At 47.2% G+C, this 17664-nt stretch overlaps 1 protein-coding gene across 1 annotated transcript in view; it reads right to left on the minus strand.

Annotated features, from left to right (window-relative positions):
- gpib (glucose-6-phosphate isomerase b) overlaps window positions 1-17126 on the minus strand; it is a 52165-nt gene extending 35039 nt beyond the window's left edge. The window contains exons 1-4 of the mRNA XM_068049041.1: window positions 16603-17126; window positions 10608-10698; window positions 9800-9868; window positions 4452-4571 (exon numbers count right to left, since the gene is read on the minus strand). Of these exons, the coding sequence (XP_067905142.1) occupies window positions 4452-4571; window positions 9800-9868; window positions 10608-10698; window positions 16603-16727 (405 nt within the window). The 5' untranslated portion in view covers window positions 16728-17126. The remainder of the gene's footprint in view (window positions 1-4451; window positions 4572-9799; window positions 9869-10607; window positions 10699-16602) is intronic.
- Window positions 17127-17664: the final 538 nt, after the last annotated feature.

The following is a 17664-nucleotide window of genomic DNA, read 5'->3' on the forward strand; positions in this document are numbered from 1 at the left end:
ATGTCCTTATGCCATCCTTCACTATCAGGGCTACCCCTCCCCCTTTGCCATTCTGTCTCTCCGAAATATTGCGCACCCTGGAATATTTATTTCCCAGTCTTGATCTCCTTGTAACGATGTTTCAGTAATGGCAATTAGATCTAGATCATTTACCTCTATTCCTGCCACTAGTTCATCTATCTTATTACAGATTCTTTGTGCATTCAGATAAAGGAACTTCAATTTCATTTTTTACCTCAATTCCCTGCAATGACCTTATTCGCTCATGTACAATTTTTGTTAAACTCTGTCCCTTCCTGTCCCATTCTGTTGGGAGTTACCCACATCACTATCCTGCTCCGATGCCCTGACCTCTCTCTTTGGATTTCAAAATTTCTCTTTACCCAAACCCTCCCCCCCCACCCCATTAGTTTAAAGCCCTGTCCACAGCCCTAGTTATGCGATTGGTCAGGACACTGATACCAGCTCGGTTCAAGTGAAGCCCATCCCAATGGAATAGCTCCCTCTTCCCTGAGTACTGATGCCAGTGGTCCACGAATCGAAACCCCTTCTTCCGAAGCCACTCTGAGCCATGCATTTAGTTCTCTAATCTGCTTGACCCTGTGCCAATTTGTGTGTGGCTCAGGTAACAATCTGGAGATGATTACTTTTGATGTTCTGTGGTTTAGTTTGGACCCTAACTCCTCAAATTCTCTAAGCAGAACATCATTTCTGGTGCTACCTCTGTCATTTGTTCCCCCACGACCATGACAACTGGATCCTCCCTCTCCCATTCCAGGTTCCTCTCCAGCCACGAGGAGATGTCCTTAACCCTGGCACCAGGTAGGCAACACAGCCGTCGGAGCTTCCAGTCGGGGCTCCAGAGGACAGTATCTATCCCCCTGACTATACTGTCTGCTATCACTACCACATTCCTCTTCACTCCCCCCACTGGAATGACATCTTTCACCATGGTGCCATGGTCAGTCTGCTCATCCACCTTGCAGTGATTCTCTTCATCCACACAGGTAGCAAGGACCTTGTACCTGTTGAACAAGGTCAGGAGTGGAGGCTCCTCCATCACTACATGCTGATTCCCCCCTACCTGCCTCACCCACAGTCACGCCCTCCTGTCGCTGACCATTGGCCATCTCTAATGGTCTCCCTACTCTAAGGGGTGTGACTGCCTCCTGGAACAAAGTGTCCAGGTATTGTACCCCCATCATTGATGAACCTTCTCCATAGCGGGTGGACAGTCAGAAAGGAGCTCAAGCCAACACCAGACCAACAACAAAATGTCCTCTGACTGTCAATTACAAGTACCATTCCGCAAGGCTCTGTGACTGGAAACTTTGCCCATTGCCAAAGGACAGTCACCATTGCTCAACTGGACCTGCGGTAAAACAGCAGCTACAAGACCAGGGCAGAGGCTCGGTACTCCAGAACTGGCAGCTCAACAACTGGTTTTAATCTAGAGCCTTAACAACTTACATTTATTTAGTGTTTTTAAATGTAGTAAACAGTCCCCAAGGCACTTTACAGCATTATCAGAAAAAAATATTGACACAACCGCACAAGGTCAGATGAACAGAAGAGTCTCAAAGGTAGAGAGATGAAGAGGTTTAGGGAGGGAATTCCAGAGTTTAGGGCCCAGGCAGCTGAAAGCACGGCCGCCAATGATGGAGTGATGGAAATCGGGGATGTGCAAAAGGCCAGAGTTAGAGGAGGGCAGAGATCTGAGGGTTGTGGGGCTGGAGGTGGCTAGAGAGAGAGAGGGAGAGGTGAGGCCATAGAGGGATTTGAAACAAGGATGAGAATTTTAAAATTGAGGTGTTGCTGGTCAGGGAGCCAATGCAGATCGGTGAGTGCAGGAGATGAGGGGTGACAGGAGTTTAAGCTCTCCACCAACAAACAGGTTCAACTCAGGAAGACGCACCTCGGCAGGTGCAGCTGCGACAATGTTGAAGAGTTCAACTCTATTCCAGACAAAGTCGTCTGTACAAGTGGCAGATCAATCAGCTCCATGACATCTACTACCAAGGACAGCAGTGCCATAGCAACACCATCACCCGAGAGTTACAAGCCATGCTGTCTTGGAAATGTACCGACTACTCCTTCATTGTCACTGGGTCGAAATCAAGGAACTCGCTCCCCAAGAACACTGTGGGAGCACCTTCACCCCATGGACTGCAGCGGTTCAAGGTGGCAGCTCACCGCAACCTACTCGAGGAGCAAACCAGGGATGGGCAACAAACGAGACATCGTGACAATGACCACATAGGAACAGGAGGATGTCACTCAGCCCTTAAGCCTGTTCTGTCCTCCAATCAGATCTGATCTGTTCCTCAACTTCACATCCCTCAATACCCTTACCCAATAAAAAACTGTCGATGGAAGTCAGTCTCGATATCTCCAACAATCTTTCACCAATCACATGATTTCGGAGTTGGACAGGCGGACGGAGTATGAAGTGTTCCACATTTCAGCACCTTGTGTGAAAAGGTGTTTCCTGAACAGCTAGCTCGAATTTTAAGATCCTGCCTCCTTGTTCCTGATTTCACCCCACCCACCCCCGTCCCCCCACCAGAGGAAATCTTTCTTTGGCCTCCTTATCTCGAGAGACAATGGGCAAGCGCCTGGAGGTGGTCAGTGGTTTGTGAAGCAGCGCCTGGAGTGGCTATAAAGGCCAATTCTAGAGTGACAGGCTCTTCAACAGGTGCTGCAGAGAAATTTGTTTGTCGGGGCTGTTACACAGTTGGCTCTCCCCTTGCACTTCTGTCTTTTTTCCTGCCAACTACTAAGTCTCTTCGACTCGCCACACTTTAGCCCCGCCTTTATGGCTGCCCGCCAGCTCTGGCGAACGCTGGCAACTGACTCCCACGACTTGTGATCAATGTCACAGGACTTCATGTCGCGTTTGCAGACGTCTTTATAGCGGAGACATGGACGGCCGGTGGGTCTGATACCAGTGGCGAGCTCGCTGTACAATGTGTCTTTGGGGATCCTGCCATCTTCCATGTGGCTCACATGGCCAAGCCATCTCAAGCGCCACTGACTCAGTAGTGTGTGTATGCTGGGGATGTTGGCCGATTCGAGGACTTCTGTGTTGGAGATACGGTCCTGCCACCTGATGCCAAGGATTCTCCGGAGGCAGCGGAGATGGAATGAATTGAGACGTCGCTCTTGGCTGACATACGTTGTCCAGGCCTCGCTGCCATAGAGCAAGGTATTGAGGACACAGGCTTGATACACTCGGACTTTTGTGTTCCGTGTCAGTGCGCCATTTTCCCACACTCTCTTGGCCAGTCTGGACATAGCAGTGGAAGCCTTTCCCATGTGCTTGTTGATTTCTGCATCGAGAGACAGGTTACTGGTGATAGTTGAGCCTAGGTAGGTGAACTCTTGAACCACTTCCAGAGCGTGGTCGCCGATATTGATGGATGGAGCATTTCTGACGTCCTGTCCCATGATGTTCGTTTTCTTGAGGCTGATGTTTAGGCCAAATACTTTCTCCATAACTATCCTAACAGAATAAAATCATCTTTTAAAATCTGCAACAGACTTTTTCAAATTCAATAGGGGGAGGCAGTGGCGTAGTGGTATTGCTCTGGAGACATGGGTTCAAATCCCAGCACAGCAGAAGGTGGAATTTGAATTCAATTAATAAATCTGGAATTAAAAAGCTAGTCTAATGATGGCCATGAAACCATTGTCGATTGTTGTAAAAACCCATCTGGTTCACTAATGTCCTTTAGGGAAGGAAATCTGCTGTCCTTACCTGGTCTGGCCTACATGTGACTCCAGACCCACAGCAATGTGGTTGACTCTTAAATGCCCTCTGAAATGGCCTAGCAAGCCACTCAGTTCAAGGGCAATTTGGGATGGGCAATAAATGCTGGCCTGGCCAGCGATGCCCACATCCCATGAATGAATAAAAAAAAATTCAATCACCCTCAAAATTGACCACAGAGATCAAGAGCCCAAGGATCAATAGGTCAGACACCAAGCCAGAAATTAAAAAAACAAGATTAAGCAAAATTATAAAGGGATTTAATAAACTACACAGAAAAAATGTTTACACTTGTGGAGGAGACCAGAACTAGGGGCCATCAATATAAGATAGGCACTAAGAAATCCAATAGGGAATTAAGGAGGAACCTCTTTCCCAGAGAGTGGTGAGAATGTGAAACTCGCTCACACAGGGAGTGGTTGAGGGGAATAGCATCGATGCATTTCAGGGGAAGCTGGATAATTACGAGAGAGAGAGAAAAAGAGAGAGAGAAACAGAAGGAAATGTCGATAGGGTTAATGAACGAGGACTGAAAGGAGAGTCATGTGGAGCACTGTTGGGGCAAATGATCTATTTCTGTGCTGTAAATTCAATGTAACTCAGTCTCCCATATTCCACTCCCAAAGCCACTGGCAATCGCCAGTCTTGCAGCTGAAGACTCCCAGTTCTAGCTCTCTGTTACCTGGCAGAAATTCTTCATCTTCTCCAGCACTGCATTCACCTCCGGCATTACATCCTTGCCTTCAACCAGGATCGGAGTATTGGAACGGTTCCTCAGAGCAACGTGAAGCACGGCACGGTTCTGGGGAGAAGGAATGGAAGCCATGTTACACACAGGTCTGTATCACCCCGAACCCACTGTTGGTGAATTTCCCATGGTTACGGTCACAGCTGAGGATGGTTATTTCTGCAACAATAACCTCCACGTCATTGATGCCAGAGTAGTTTTTAAACCAAGAAGCTTTAATACACATTGACTAATAACAGATTTATACAACTGCTCTCCAGCATTACGTTAATTGGCTGGCAATTAATACAGCCTGTTTCCTTCACAAAGTCTCAATCAAGCTGGTCAGATTTGTAACCCTTGCAGGTCCCCATTACAGCGAATGGGCTTCTGACTACTCCAAGAGTGCTCCGAGCTTTGAGGGAAAACGCTCCATTCTGATATCATTCGGCACTCGAAACAGTATGTGAGGGCACACACTTGCTGAGGTTCACATATTAAAAGAAGTTTATCTCACTTCTAACCTTTCTGTCTTCATTTACATAAGAAATAGGAGCTGGACCCATCCACACCACTGATCTTCGACCTCAACATCACCTTCCTGCACTATCCGGGCGGCACAGTGGCGCAGTGGTTAGCACCGCAGCCTCACAGCTCCAGCGACCGGGGTTCAATTCTGGGTACTGCCTGTGTGGAGTTTGCAAGTTCTCCCTGTGTCTGCGTGGGTTTCCTCCGGGTGCTCCGGTTTCCTCCCACATGCCAAAAGACTTGCAGGTTGATAGGTAAATTGGCCATTATAAATTGCCACTAGTATAGGTAGGTGGTAGGGAAATATAGGGACAGGTGGGGATGTGGTAGGAATATGGGATTAGTGTATTAGTATAAAATGGGTGGTTGATGGTCGGCACAGACTCAGTGGGCCGAAGGGCCTGTTTCAGTGCTGTATCTCTAAATAAAAAAAATAAAAAATCCCCAGATCCCTAATTCCCTTAGAGCCCAAAAATTCACCAATCTCAGTCTTGAATGTACTCAGCAACTAGGCACCACAGCTCTCTGGGGTAGACACAACTCTTAGAGTGAAAAAATAGCTGCTCTGTGTTCTACAAGCTTTTTTGTTGGTAATTTAAGTGTCTTAGCAACTGCATTTCATCTTGGTACGGACAGTCTCTTGACCTGGATGTTTATCATTCTCTGTCCTTTGAGTTTCGAAGTTGTCTTTGTTCATATATTTATTATTACCTCCACGTTCACTCTCTGGCTAAAATGCTGAAATACTTTGACCATTTACTGCAGTTTTAAATATTCTAACATGCATCAGAATGGATTCCACGTATGCACACACTCTCAATCCCCATCCCCTGCTCCACCCCATGCAAGGACAGGTGTACCAGGTAGAATAGTCATAATCAGCATGTTAATATAAAGTATATATCCACATGTTAAAGATCGATTCTGCAGTGGTCATAATGGCTTTACAATGTCTGACCTGCAATATGACACCAAATTGGGGGCTTTGTAGTTAATACTGAGGAAAACTTGAGGATGGGCAAATGAATTTCAATTAGATAGTCATGAGGTGGTACATTTTGGTTAAAACGAGTAAGGAGGCCAATACTTCTGGGATACTTCTGTGCTTATGACAGGTGTATGATACAACGGAAAAGCAGGCCGAATATTAAAAGGTTCTGACGGGAAGTGAAAAAAGCAACTAAGAGAAGGAAAGTGGGAATATGAAAAGAGACTGGCAGCTAACACTAAAGGAAATCCCAAAGGCATATTAATCGTAAAAGGGCAGTAAAAGGAGGAATAGGGCTGATTAGGGAGCAAAAAGGGCATTTACTCATGGAGCTGGGGGGCATAGCTGAGGTATTAAATGAATACTTTGCATCTGTCTTTACCAGGGAAGAAGATGCTACCCAGGATACAGTGAAACATGAGGTAATTAATACACTAGAGGGATTTAAAATTGATGCAGAGGAGGTATTCGATAAGACTGTCTATACTTAAAGTTGATAAACCACCAGGACCAAATGAGATACATCCATGAGATGAGGGAATGAGAATGGAAATTGCAGAGGCACTGGCCATAATTTTCCAGTCTTCCTTATACTTGGGAGTGGTGCCAGAGGACTGGAGAATTGCAAATGTTACACCCTTGTTCAAAAAAAGGATGTAAAGATCAGCCCAGCAACCACAGGCCAGTCAGTTTAACTTCAGTGGTGGTGAAACTTCTAGAAAGAATAATTTGGGACAAAATTAATAGTCACATGGACAAATATGGGTTAATTAAGGAAAGCCAGCATTAATTCGTTAAGGGAAAATCATGTTTGACTAACTTGCTGGAGTTTTTTGAGGAGGTAACAGAGAGGGTTAATGAGGACAATACTGTTGATGTGGTGTACATGGACTTTCAAAAGGCATTTGATACAATGCCACACAACAGACCGGTGAACAAACTTGTAGCTCATGAAATAAAAGGGACAGTAGCAACATGGATACGAAATTGGCTGAGTGACAGGAAACAAAGAATAGTGGTTAATGGATGTTTATCGGGCTGGAGGAAGGTTTGTAGTGGAGATCCCCAGGAGTCAGTGTTGGGACCCTTGCTTTTCCTGATATATATTAATGACCAAGACCTTGGTGTATAAGGAACAATTTTTAAATTTGCAGATGATACGAAACTTGGGAAGCATTGTGAACTGTGAGGAGGATAGTGTAGAACTTCAAAAGGACATAGACAAGTTGGTGGAACGGGGGACAGGTGGCAGATGAAGTTCAATGCAGAGAAATGTGAAGTGATTCATTTTGGTAGGAAGAACATGGAGAGACAATACAAAATAAAGGGTACAATTCTAAAGGGGGTGCAGCAGCAGAGGGACCTGGATGTATATGTGCATAAGTCATTGAAGGTGGCAGGACAGGTTGAGAGACTGGTTAATAAAGCATACAGTATCCTGGGCTTTATTAATAGGGGCGTAGAGTACAAGAGCAAGGAAGTTATGTTGAACTTGTATGAGACACTAATTTGGCCTCAGCTGGAGTATTGCTTCCAGTTCTGGGCACAGGTCTCATAGCAGCTGGTAAATCACCCAAGCAGCCAATCATAGTGAAAGAGCCCAGACTATTGGCTACTCGACTGTGAAAGGCATCACAGTTGAGTTGATTCCTGTTCTTACTGGAATCCTGGCCCACAGGTATGCAACTTGCAATTTCAGCCGGGATAGGGAGAGTGCTCAAAATAATGACTCCTGTACAACCCCTTCCCTCATAACTCAGGTTAAACCCAAGAGAGCTTAAGAATGACTGTAGGACTATTGCCCGGTGGGGAAATATTCATATTATGAAAAGTGGATCAAAAATGATGACATAGGGAATAAAACAGGAAATTAAGGGGGAATCTTTTCATCATCAGGTAATGGAATAATTTACCAGGGATAGAGGCGTATGCAGATACTGGAGGCAGTTCTGAAGAAATGGGACTGAAGAATACTGGGAGTAGCTGTGTCACTGTGGTTGATGGATATGGGTTAGCAGCTCTGGTGGATCTAATGGGATTATCCTGTTACTAAAACATCTTTTAAATGAAGATCAGGGTTCACACATTCTTCAGCAGCACCTTCCAAACCCGCGACCTCTACATTAATGTACATTAATGATTTAGACGTGAATATAGGAGGTATGATCAGTAAGTTTGCAGATGACACGAAAATTGGTGGTGTCGTAGATAGTGAGGGGGAAAGCCTTAGATTACAGGACGATATAGATGGGCTGGTAAGATGGGCGGAGCAGTGGCAAATGGAATTTAATCCTGAGAAGTGTGAGGTGATGAATTTTGGGAGGACTAACAAGGCAAGGGAACATACAATGGATGGTAGGACCCTAGGAAGTACAGAGGGTCAGAGGTACCTTAGCGTACTTGCCCATAGATCACTGAAGGCAGCAGCACAAGTAGATAAAGTGGTTAGGAAGGGATATGGGATACTTGCCTTTATTAGCTGAGGCATAGAATATAAGAGCAGGGAGGTTATGATGGAGCTGTATAAAACACTGGTTAGACCACAGCTGGAGTACTGTGTACAGTTCTGGTCACCACACTATAGGAAGGATGTGATTGCACTGGAGAGGGTGCAGAGGAGATTCACCAGGATGTTGTCTGAGCTGGAGCATTTCAGCTCCATTTCTTCACAGTGGCGCAGTGGTTAGCACCGCAGCCTCACAGCTCCAGGGACCCAGGTTCAATTCTGGGTACTGCCTGTGCGGAGTTTGCAAGTTCTCCCTGTGACCGTGTGGATTTCCGCCGGGTGCTCCGGTTTCTTATCCCACAGCCAAAGACTTGCAGGTTGATAGGTAAATTAGCCATTGTAAATTGCCCCTAGTGTCGGTAGGTGGTAGGAGAATGGTGGGGATGTGGTAGGAAATATGGGATTAATGTAGGATTAGTATAAATGGGTGGTTCTTGGTCGGCACAGACTCGGTGGGCCGTCGGGCCTGTTTCTGTGCTGTATCTCTTTATGACTCTAAGAGAGATTAAAAAGGCTATGTTGTTTTCCTTAGAGCAGAGAAGGCTGAGGGGGGACATGATTGAGGTATACAAAATTATGAGGGGCATTGACAGGTTAGATAGGAAGAAACTTTTTACCTTAGCGGAGGGGTCAATAACCAGGGGGCATAGATTTAAGGTAAGGGGCAGAAGGCTTAGAGGGGATTTGTGGAAAAAAAATTTCACCCAGAGAGTGGTTGGAATCTGGAACACACTGCCTGAAGAAGTGATAGAGGCAGGAACCCTCACAGCATTTAAGAAGTATTTAGATGAGCACTTGAAATGCCATAGCATACAAGGCTAAGGGCCAAGTGCTGGAAAATGGGATCAGAATAGTTAGGTGCTTGATGGCCGGCATGGAAACGATGGGCCGAAGGGCCTGTTTCTGTGCTGTATAATCGATAACTCTACCACCTAGAAAGACAAGGGCAGCAAATGCATGGGAATACCATAATCGGTAGGTTTCCGTCCAAGTCACACACCATCCTGACTTGGAACTATATCGCCGTTCCTTCACTGTCGCTGGATCAACATTCTGGAACTCCCTTCCAAACAGCACTGTGGGTGTACCTACCTCACATGGACTGCAGCGGTTCAAGAAGGCAGCTCACCACCACCTTCTCAAGGGCAATTAGGGATGGGCAATAAATGCTGGTCTGGCCAGCGACGCCCACATCCTGAGTGAAAACTGCACTGACATATGCAATGGAAACACACATTTTAGGTTCGTATTGAAACCTCAGTAAGATGGAACATCACTTACCTCCGTAAAGTTAATCTTCTCCCCACTGTACATACGATCTCTGGCCTTCTCAATACCCCTGGATCTTGCCTGGAGAAAGAAAAGACTTTGAATTATCTTTGGCATGATCTGCACCCAACAGACCAGGTTCTAGAGGAAGCCAAGGTGGGAGAGACTTCACACAGGCACGAGTAACAGGAATGACAGCATAACTTCTCTCTGAGCAATGAATGGGACTGAGCTGTTATAAAAGGCAAATGCAGCAGTCAATCTATACCTAGATCTCACAAATAGCAGTGAGTTGAATGACCAGTTACTTTGATGTTGGTGATGTTGCTTCAGGGAAGATGCTGAGCAGGTGGACATGGACCCAGACCAATGGGGAGGTGGGACCAATGATATCAGAGTATGAGGTTCAACTGCTGGTTTGTGTTGCATGTGTTGTTTGTGACAGAGATCCCATTGCCTCAGGAAGCTTGGCTGGGGTAGGGAAGAGAAACGACTGAATTCCTACCAGAGACAGATCACTATCTAGTGAAACTTCTTGGTGAGTGTGCGACTGGACTGGGTGTGCATGCACATGTACATATGATCGGGATCAGGGCTGGCTCCCATAGTCGAATAGCTGACACTCACGGTCTACAAGGTCAGTTTGATGACTCATTCCCCTCCCCTAAACAACAGAAAACCAGCAAAATAAAATGAAGACAAGCTGGAAATGATTGAGTGTGAAGCATTTCGGGACACGCTAAGGATGTGAACGGTGCTATACTAATGCAAGTTCTTCCGTTCCGTTAACCAAGAGCCGTTCTGTGGTGCAGTGACTCACCAGGTCAAACAGCATCTTCTTCACATCATCGGTGATGAGATTCTTGGAATAATCCAGCAAGATTTCCCCATCATCCGTCTGAAGGGTCAAACTGTGGAGGCAGAGTTGGACAGGGAGAGTTAGAGAACAGCTTATCACACATGCTGGCAAGGCTGTGATTTAACCCCTTCCCTACAACAATCACCAGCCCCAGACCCAGCCCCACCTCTACAGGTAAGTGCAGGATGGCATGTGATAATTTCTGGGTGTTGCACTGAGTCACTCGAGCTATCCTGCTCCTGGCTCCAATCCCCATCACCGGACACTGATCAGGGAGAATGTTCTGAGCAGCACCCTCACTACCCACTGCCCCCTTTCCCCCATCTCTCCCCCCCACCCCCCAAATCCAGGGTTGCAGACCCAGTGTATCCACCCTGTGTCTTTTGGCACAAACCTGGGGATGAATTCCAGAACCCTCTATCAGAGTAATTCCAGTAAGACCCTTCAGGAACACAGGAGCCTCCAGCAATCCAGAGGCCGAGTGTTCAAATCCCGCTGTGGAATATGGAGTTCAGTAAACATGTGGTGATTGTAAACTGGCACCAGGTAAAATGACAACAGAAGACGCTGATTGTAAAAACCCATCTGGCTCACGAATCATAGAATAGTACAGCACAGGAGGGGGACATTCAACCCGTCGAGTCCGTGCTGGCTCTTTTGAAGAGCCATCCAGTCAGTCCCACTCCCCAGCTTTTTCCCTCTATCCTCGAAATCTAGCCTTCAAGCATTTATCTAATTCCCTTCTGAATCTGCTTCCACCAGCCAATCAGGAAGTGCATTCCAAATCCTACCCACTTGTTGCATAATAAAGTTTTTCCCCATGTCACCTCTGGTTCTTTTGCCAATCAGTTTACATCTGTGCCCTCTGTTTATTAACCCTTCAGTCACTCAAATGTCCTGAAGTGGGCTGGCCTACGTGTGACCCCAGTCTCACACTTCATGGTTGACCCTTAATGGCCTCAGGATAACTGGGGACGGGCAATGAATGCAGCCTCGCCCACAGAGCCAGAACAAATCTTTTTAAAAAGATGGAGCTGTTGTTTTACAAATACTGACAGTTTTTATCTGGGGAGGGAGTTGGAATATTGACAGAAAGTGCTCAGGGTTGTGGGGGTAGCTGTTAAGCGGGAAGCTTGTGAGGCTACTAGAAACTCAGGTCTTGATCAGTCTGTTCCGAACCATTACCCGCCTGGTGCTTGTATTATCGATCAAAAACCACTGTGCAAGTCACAACCTTGTGTTTGTGACAGGGTCTATCACTCTGCTCCACCTATGGGCTGCAGACTGATGGGTATCTCAGTCAGCAATGTTTAATATTTCTCATCATGCCTGCAAGAATCTGCAGGTAGTTGACTCAGTTCTTGGCAGAGATTGGCTACTCCCATCTGTCAGATAACAGGGACCAGGATCCACTTAACCCGAGCACTCATCCCAACAATCCTTCCCCAACGCCTTAAAACTGTGTACAGATCATGGAATTTCCACCATAATCAAACTGAAGGCGGTTTCATTCCAGTGCCTAAAGCCATGGTTTAGTTGGCAGTACTCTCTCCTCTGAACCAGAAGGTTTAAGTTAAAGTCCTACTCCAGGACTTGAGCACAAAAAAAACCCCCAAGGCTGACACTCCAATGAAGTACTGAGGGAGTGCTGCACAGTCAGAGGTGCCATCTTTCGGATGAAACGTTAAACCAAGGCCCCGTCTGCCCTCTCAGGTGGATGTAAAAGATCTCATGACACTATTTGAAGAACAGGGGAGTTCTCCCCAGTGTCCAGGCCAATATTTATCCCTCAAATCAACATCTCAAAGCCGGATTATCTGCTCAACATCACATTGCTGTAGGATGACCACTAGAGAAGGCCAAGAATACCAGATACAGGCCCTGCCCGCCACCCCCTGGCTCGCCTGCCCCCCCAGACCCCTCAGCAAGCCTGCACCCCCCCCCCCACCCCCCCACCGGCTCGCCTGCCAGCCCCCCTTCCCCACCCTGGCTCACCTGCCCCCTGGACCCCCGAGCTCGCCTGCCCCCCGGACCCCCCGGCTCGCCTGCCCCCCCCCTCCTGGCCCCCCGGCTTGCCTGCCCCCCACTCCCCCCCGGCCCCCTGGCCCACCTGCCCCCCACCCGGCCTGCCCCCCTCACCCCGGCCCGCCGGCCCACACAAAAATGCCTACGAGCTTAAGGCCTTCTGATATAATTAATTAAAATGAGCACAGAGCCAGATTCAGAGAGTTTGGCACAAACTGGACACATGGCCACCCTTCATTGGTTTGTGGGAGCTTGCTGTGCACAAATTGGCTGCCACAATTCCTACATTACAACAGTGACTACACTTCAAAAAAATACTTCACTGACTGTACTACACAAGCTATTTGTTTCTTACCCCCCAACCTGCCCCCACACACAGACTCTCTGGAATTTTCTTCCATAGTACAAATCCCTCACTATCATTTCCCTACTTAAAGTCCCAAAGACCCTGCTCATCGACTGCGCCTTTGGTTTCTCATTTAACTACTGTCCACACACCCCCACTGCCATCCCCCCAGAGTCGTGTTAGCAGGGAGGATTATGACCATAGGAAGACAACATTTCAGCAACTGAATCAATTGGGGCCTCTTGCTCCTGTTGAACAGATGGATCTTCAAGCCTGTGTATACGACTACAAGAAGTCAGCTGCAGGGTTAAATCTGTCCGGGAACAAAGGGGAGGGACTGATTTTTTCTAAAAAGAAAATCACTCAGTATGCAGCCCATCCCCCAGTTGCCTCGAGGTGACGTTGAGCTGCCTTCTTGAATCACTGCAGTCCATATGGTGAAGGTGTGCAATATCTGATGAATTTATACCAGTCACAGGGCCATTTCAGAGGGCAGTTAAGAGTCAGCCAGGTTGGCATGGGACTGGAGTCACACATGGGCCGAGACTGGGTAAGGACGGCAAGTTTCCTTCCCTAAAGGAAGGACATCAGTAAACCAGTTGGGTTTTTATGACAAACTGACAGCTCCATGTCACTTTTACTGAGACCAGATTTTTAAAACTCTATTCAAAAGCTCAAAAGGTGATATCTGAACCCATGTTATCTGGATTACAAGTCCAAATACCACCACAAACCACATTAGCCCCGACAAGGAGTTATCTAACTGATGTTCACACAAAAATCCTGTTTAAATAAAGGAAGCAAGTTCATACATCAATTTAGAGCACAGCATGTAAACCAGGAAGGAAACCAATACTCATATTATATATTTTAAAAAAGTGAATGAGAATGAGCTGCATTTTATAATTTAACATTAAAAATTATACTTTACTTATTCCCCTTTTCAATACTTTCATGAGTTTAAACTGATTTCAAATTTGCTTTAATAGTTCAGTAACGGAGCTCAGACAAGTGTTCAGGATATGACCCACACTCTGCAAACTCAGAGTGAAGGAGGGAGGAGGTGCAGGGGAGATAATATTTCCAGAACTCCATATCAGACCCACTGGAGATAATGAAACAGCAAATACATAACTAACAGTCCATTTCACTCAGTCTCTCTCTTCCCCTTAACCCTGTGCAATCAGGGTTCACAATAGTGCCAGTAAGGAATGCTGGTGAGATTCCGACAGCTATTCATGGATCTCCAGACTCCTCACGCTTGGTCAAGTTGCATCAGATCAGTTACGAAATTGCAGCATTTCCTTTCAGCGGAGGAATCCGGAGAACATGGCAATCGCTGGATGAAAAAAAAGACTACATTGCATCCGGGTCACCTCTCCTCATCCTGGTCGTTGAACAATCAACTTAATTATCATTGTATCAATCTCTATCAATTACTCTACAATAGACCCAAACGTGAGGTGAGGAAAACTCTGTGGAGGAGAGCACTGGCAACCATAGGCCCAAATTCACCTGCTCCTCCTGAGCATGTTACACTTACTGTATGTCATGTCTCAAATTGCTCACGTACTGGATCCCAATGTGTTAATTTCATTTGAATGAATCTATCTAACTGCTTTCACCACCTCGCTAGGGACTCAGTTCTATAGACTGTCCACTCACTCACTGAAATAAAAATGTCCACTGATTAGTTTCGAATTTTCCCCTCTGAACTCAGGCTGGGTCCTCTGGTTCTGCTGTTCTGGACAAGGTGAATCAGTTTATCACCGTCCATGTAGTCCATTTAGAATCTTAAAAATCGCAATTGAATTCCCTTCAAATCTTCTCCCTTCCAGTGACAACATGCCCAGTTTACATAATCATTCCTCATAATCCAATCCCTCCATCCCCCTCAATCACTCTGGTTGCTCTCTTCTATAATTTCTCAATAGTTGCAATATCCTTCCCTGTACTGTGGTGAGCAGAACTGTACACAGCATTCAAAGTGCAGTCGCAATGGCTTATGAAATGGTAGCATTACCTCACCATTTCAGCTCAATGTCAACCTTACAATGCAACTCAACATTTGATTTGCTTTCAGATTTCCAGCATCCACAGTAATTTGCTCTTTTATCTGATTTGCTTTACTCACTGCTACCGAGCATTGACCAATAAAATGAAGGTATCGCAACAATCAGGAAAATTATTCAAGTTTGAGCACAGACATGTTAGCAGCACACTATATCTTAGAGTATCTCTAGATCCTGTTAACTCACATCCATTTCCTTATTATTTTCACTCATCATTTCCTGAACACTGACTCCCTACTGACTTACAATTACATGAATCCCTGATAACCTCCAACAAGTGTGTTTTGGCATGCTGTTTGACTATGTGGTGCATTACAGCATCATTCCACTTGATATTCCAGTGCACCCACCATCCAGGAGGGGCTGATTGACCAGGAGTGGAAACACCGCTTGTCCTTCTGGCCAGTTTATGAAGACAGAGGCTGGCTGTAACTCCCCCCCCCCCCCCCAAATTCTTCTCTAGCCGACATCAGATGAATGAACTCTCCCTGGAAGATGCAGTTCAGCAACTCACTGAAAAGCAGTCATGCCCATGGCGAAGAGAGAGGGAGTGACATTAAGCTGGAGTGTTCTCAGCGCTGCCTGTTGGAGTTTTATTCGCATCGCAGTGATCACAAATTGAACTAATTACAGAAAAACCTCTCCCTGTGAAAGTCACCAGTTGGGAATTACAGCAACCCATTTTTACAAATGTCACATTGTTAAAGTCCAGTTTATATTTGGGGGGGGGTCTCTAAAGGGAAAGCACTTTTTTAATATTTGTTTCATGGATGCGAGCGTCACTGGTCAGGCCAGAATTTATTGCCCATCCCTAAGTGACCTTGAGAAGGTGGTGGTATCAAAGGCTCATCAATCCATTCACAGTCGATCACTTTCTGCTCCCAGACAGGATCTCTGCATCCCCACCATCTCCAAAAATCAGCACACACTTTGCTGGAGAATTTTACAACAAAGGTGGAGATTCGGCCCATCGGGTCTGTGCCGGCCCGTTGAAAGAGCTAACCAATTAGTGCCACTACCCTGTAAACAGATCAATCACTTTCTGATCCTCACACACTCTAAAGGTTTCCGATCTACGGAACCAGCCCAGCGTCCACCTGGGACTAGACTCCGTGTTATTACAATGTCAGCAGTGCTTTTCTCTGACATTATTGCAGGGAAACACTGAGTGGGTGCGGGCTGCTGCCAGGGTTTGTGCCCCCTCCGTGCTGCGGCTCCACACCACACGCACTGAGTGACTAAGCAGAAAGTCAATGTGCTCGCAGCCCCGTGTTAGGTGGCACGTACACGGGGAGAGAAGGCTGGAGAACTGCCCCTCCTGTAGGGGACCCCACCCGGGGGGGGGAAATAATCACGTGCATGTCCGTGGAACAGATTTCTTGTAAAAGCCACTGGGCAATTCACCCCCCTCCCCATGCCTGTACAAGCTGCTGACTATGTGAACCAGTGGGATTGAACACTGCACAATCCACACTCAGCTTATCCCAGGAGCAGCTCCCGACCCCGCACTCACCTGAAGCGGCTGAACCGATCGGGCTCAGTTTTAAACATCTGCTTCAGATTGAGGCCGGCACTGTTCCGCTTGTGCCAGTCTGCCAGGGCCTTGAAGTTGGCATCGGCGGTGAAAGCGTTAGCCATGGTAGCTGGAGGAGAGACTGAGGTCTGAGGGGGGGGAGGGAGTCTGTCCGCCGCTGGAGGGGAGTTTGAGGGCCGGCCGAGGGAGTCTGTCCGCCGCTGGAGGGGAGTTTGAGGGCCGGCCGAGGGAGTCTGTCCGCCGCTGGAGGGGAGTTTGAGGGCCGGCCGAGGGAGTCTGTCCGCCGCTGGAGGGGAGTTTGAGGGCCGGCCGAGGGAGTCTGTCCGCCGCTGGAGGGGAGTTTGAGGGCCGGCCGAGGGAGTCTGTCCGCCGCTGGAGGGGAGTTTGAGGGCCGGCCGAGGGAGTCTGTCCGCCGCTGAGAACCGAGTCCGGATGGAACGCGGAGACTGAGCGATCAGATGTGAAATTGCAACAGTGTATCCTCCCGAGACGGGCGGTTCCGCCAATCAGCGGCGCCCGAGGGCTAGAACCCGCCCCCACAACCACGAGTGGCGGCGCACTCAGCCAATAGTAGCTCATGGAACGGTGACGTCACGGGGCCGAAGTTGCCGTTTCAGCGGCCGCGGCTTGAAAAGGGATTTTGTTGGAAACTGCAGCTAGCGGCAATTCAACCGGGAGTAGCCGCCTGTCAGTGAGACTGGAGGCAGTCCGGTTACCGGGAGCAGCTGTGGGCTTGTCTCCGGAGCAGCCAGATACCGTAACGGGAGGGGCGGGTCACTTAAAAAGTCTCTTCAACCCATTGCAGACTTTGCCAAGGCTGAAAGGGGAAGGGTAGAACACATGTCTGAAGGTCATAAAGTGAAATTCAGTATGAAGCACAAGGTGGAGTTTGTGTGTAAAGAAAAATAAATAACTTGCATTTATAGAAATAAACCAAGCCCTTGTCTGCTTCCTATAAACCACCAATTAGTGGGAAATATATAGAGGAACAAGTTTGTAAGGAAATTGCAGAAAAATGCAAGAACCATCGAGGAGTAATAA

The sequence above is a fragment of the Heterodontus francisci genome, chromosome 17, assembly GCF_036365525.1.
Source record: "Heterodontus francisci isolate sHetFra1 chromosome 17, sHetFra1.hap1, whole genome shotgun sequence".
In the NCBI taxonomy this organism is placed as follows: Eukaryota; Metazoa; Chordata; class Chondrichthyes; order Heterodontiformes; family Heterodontidae; genus Heterodontus; species Heterodontus francisci.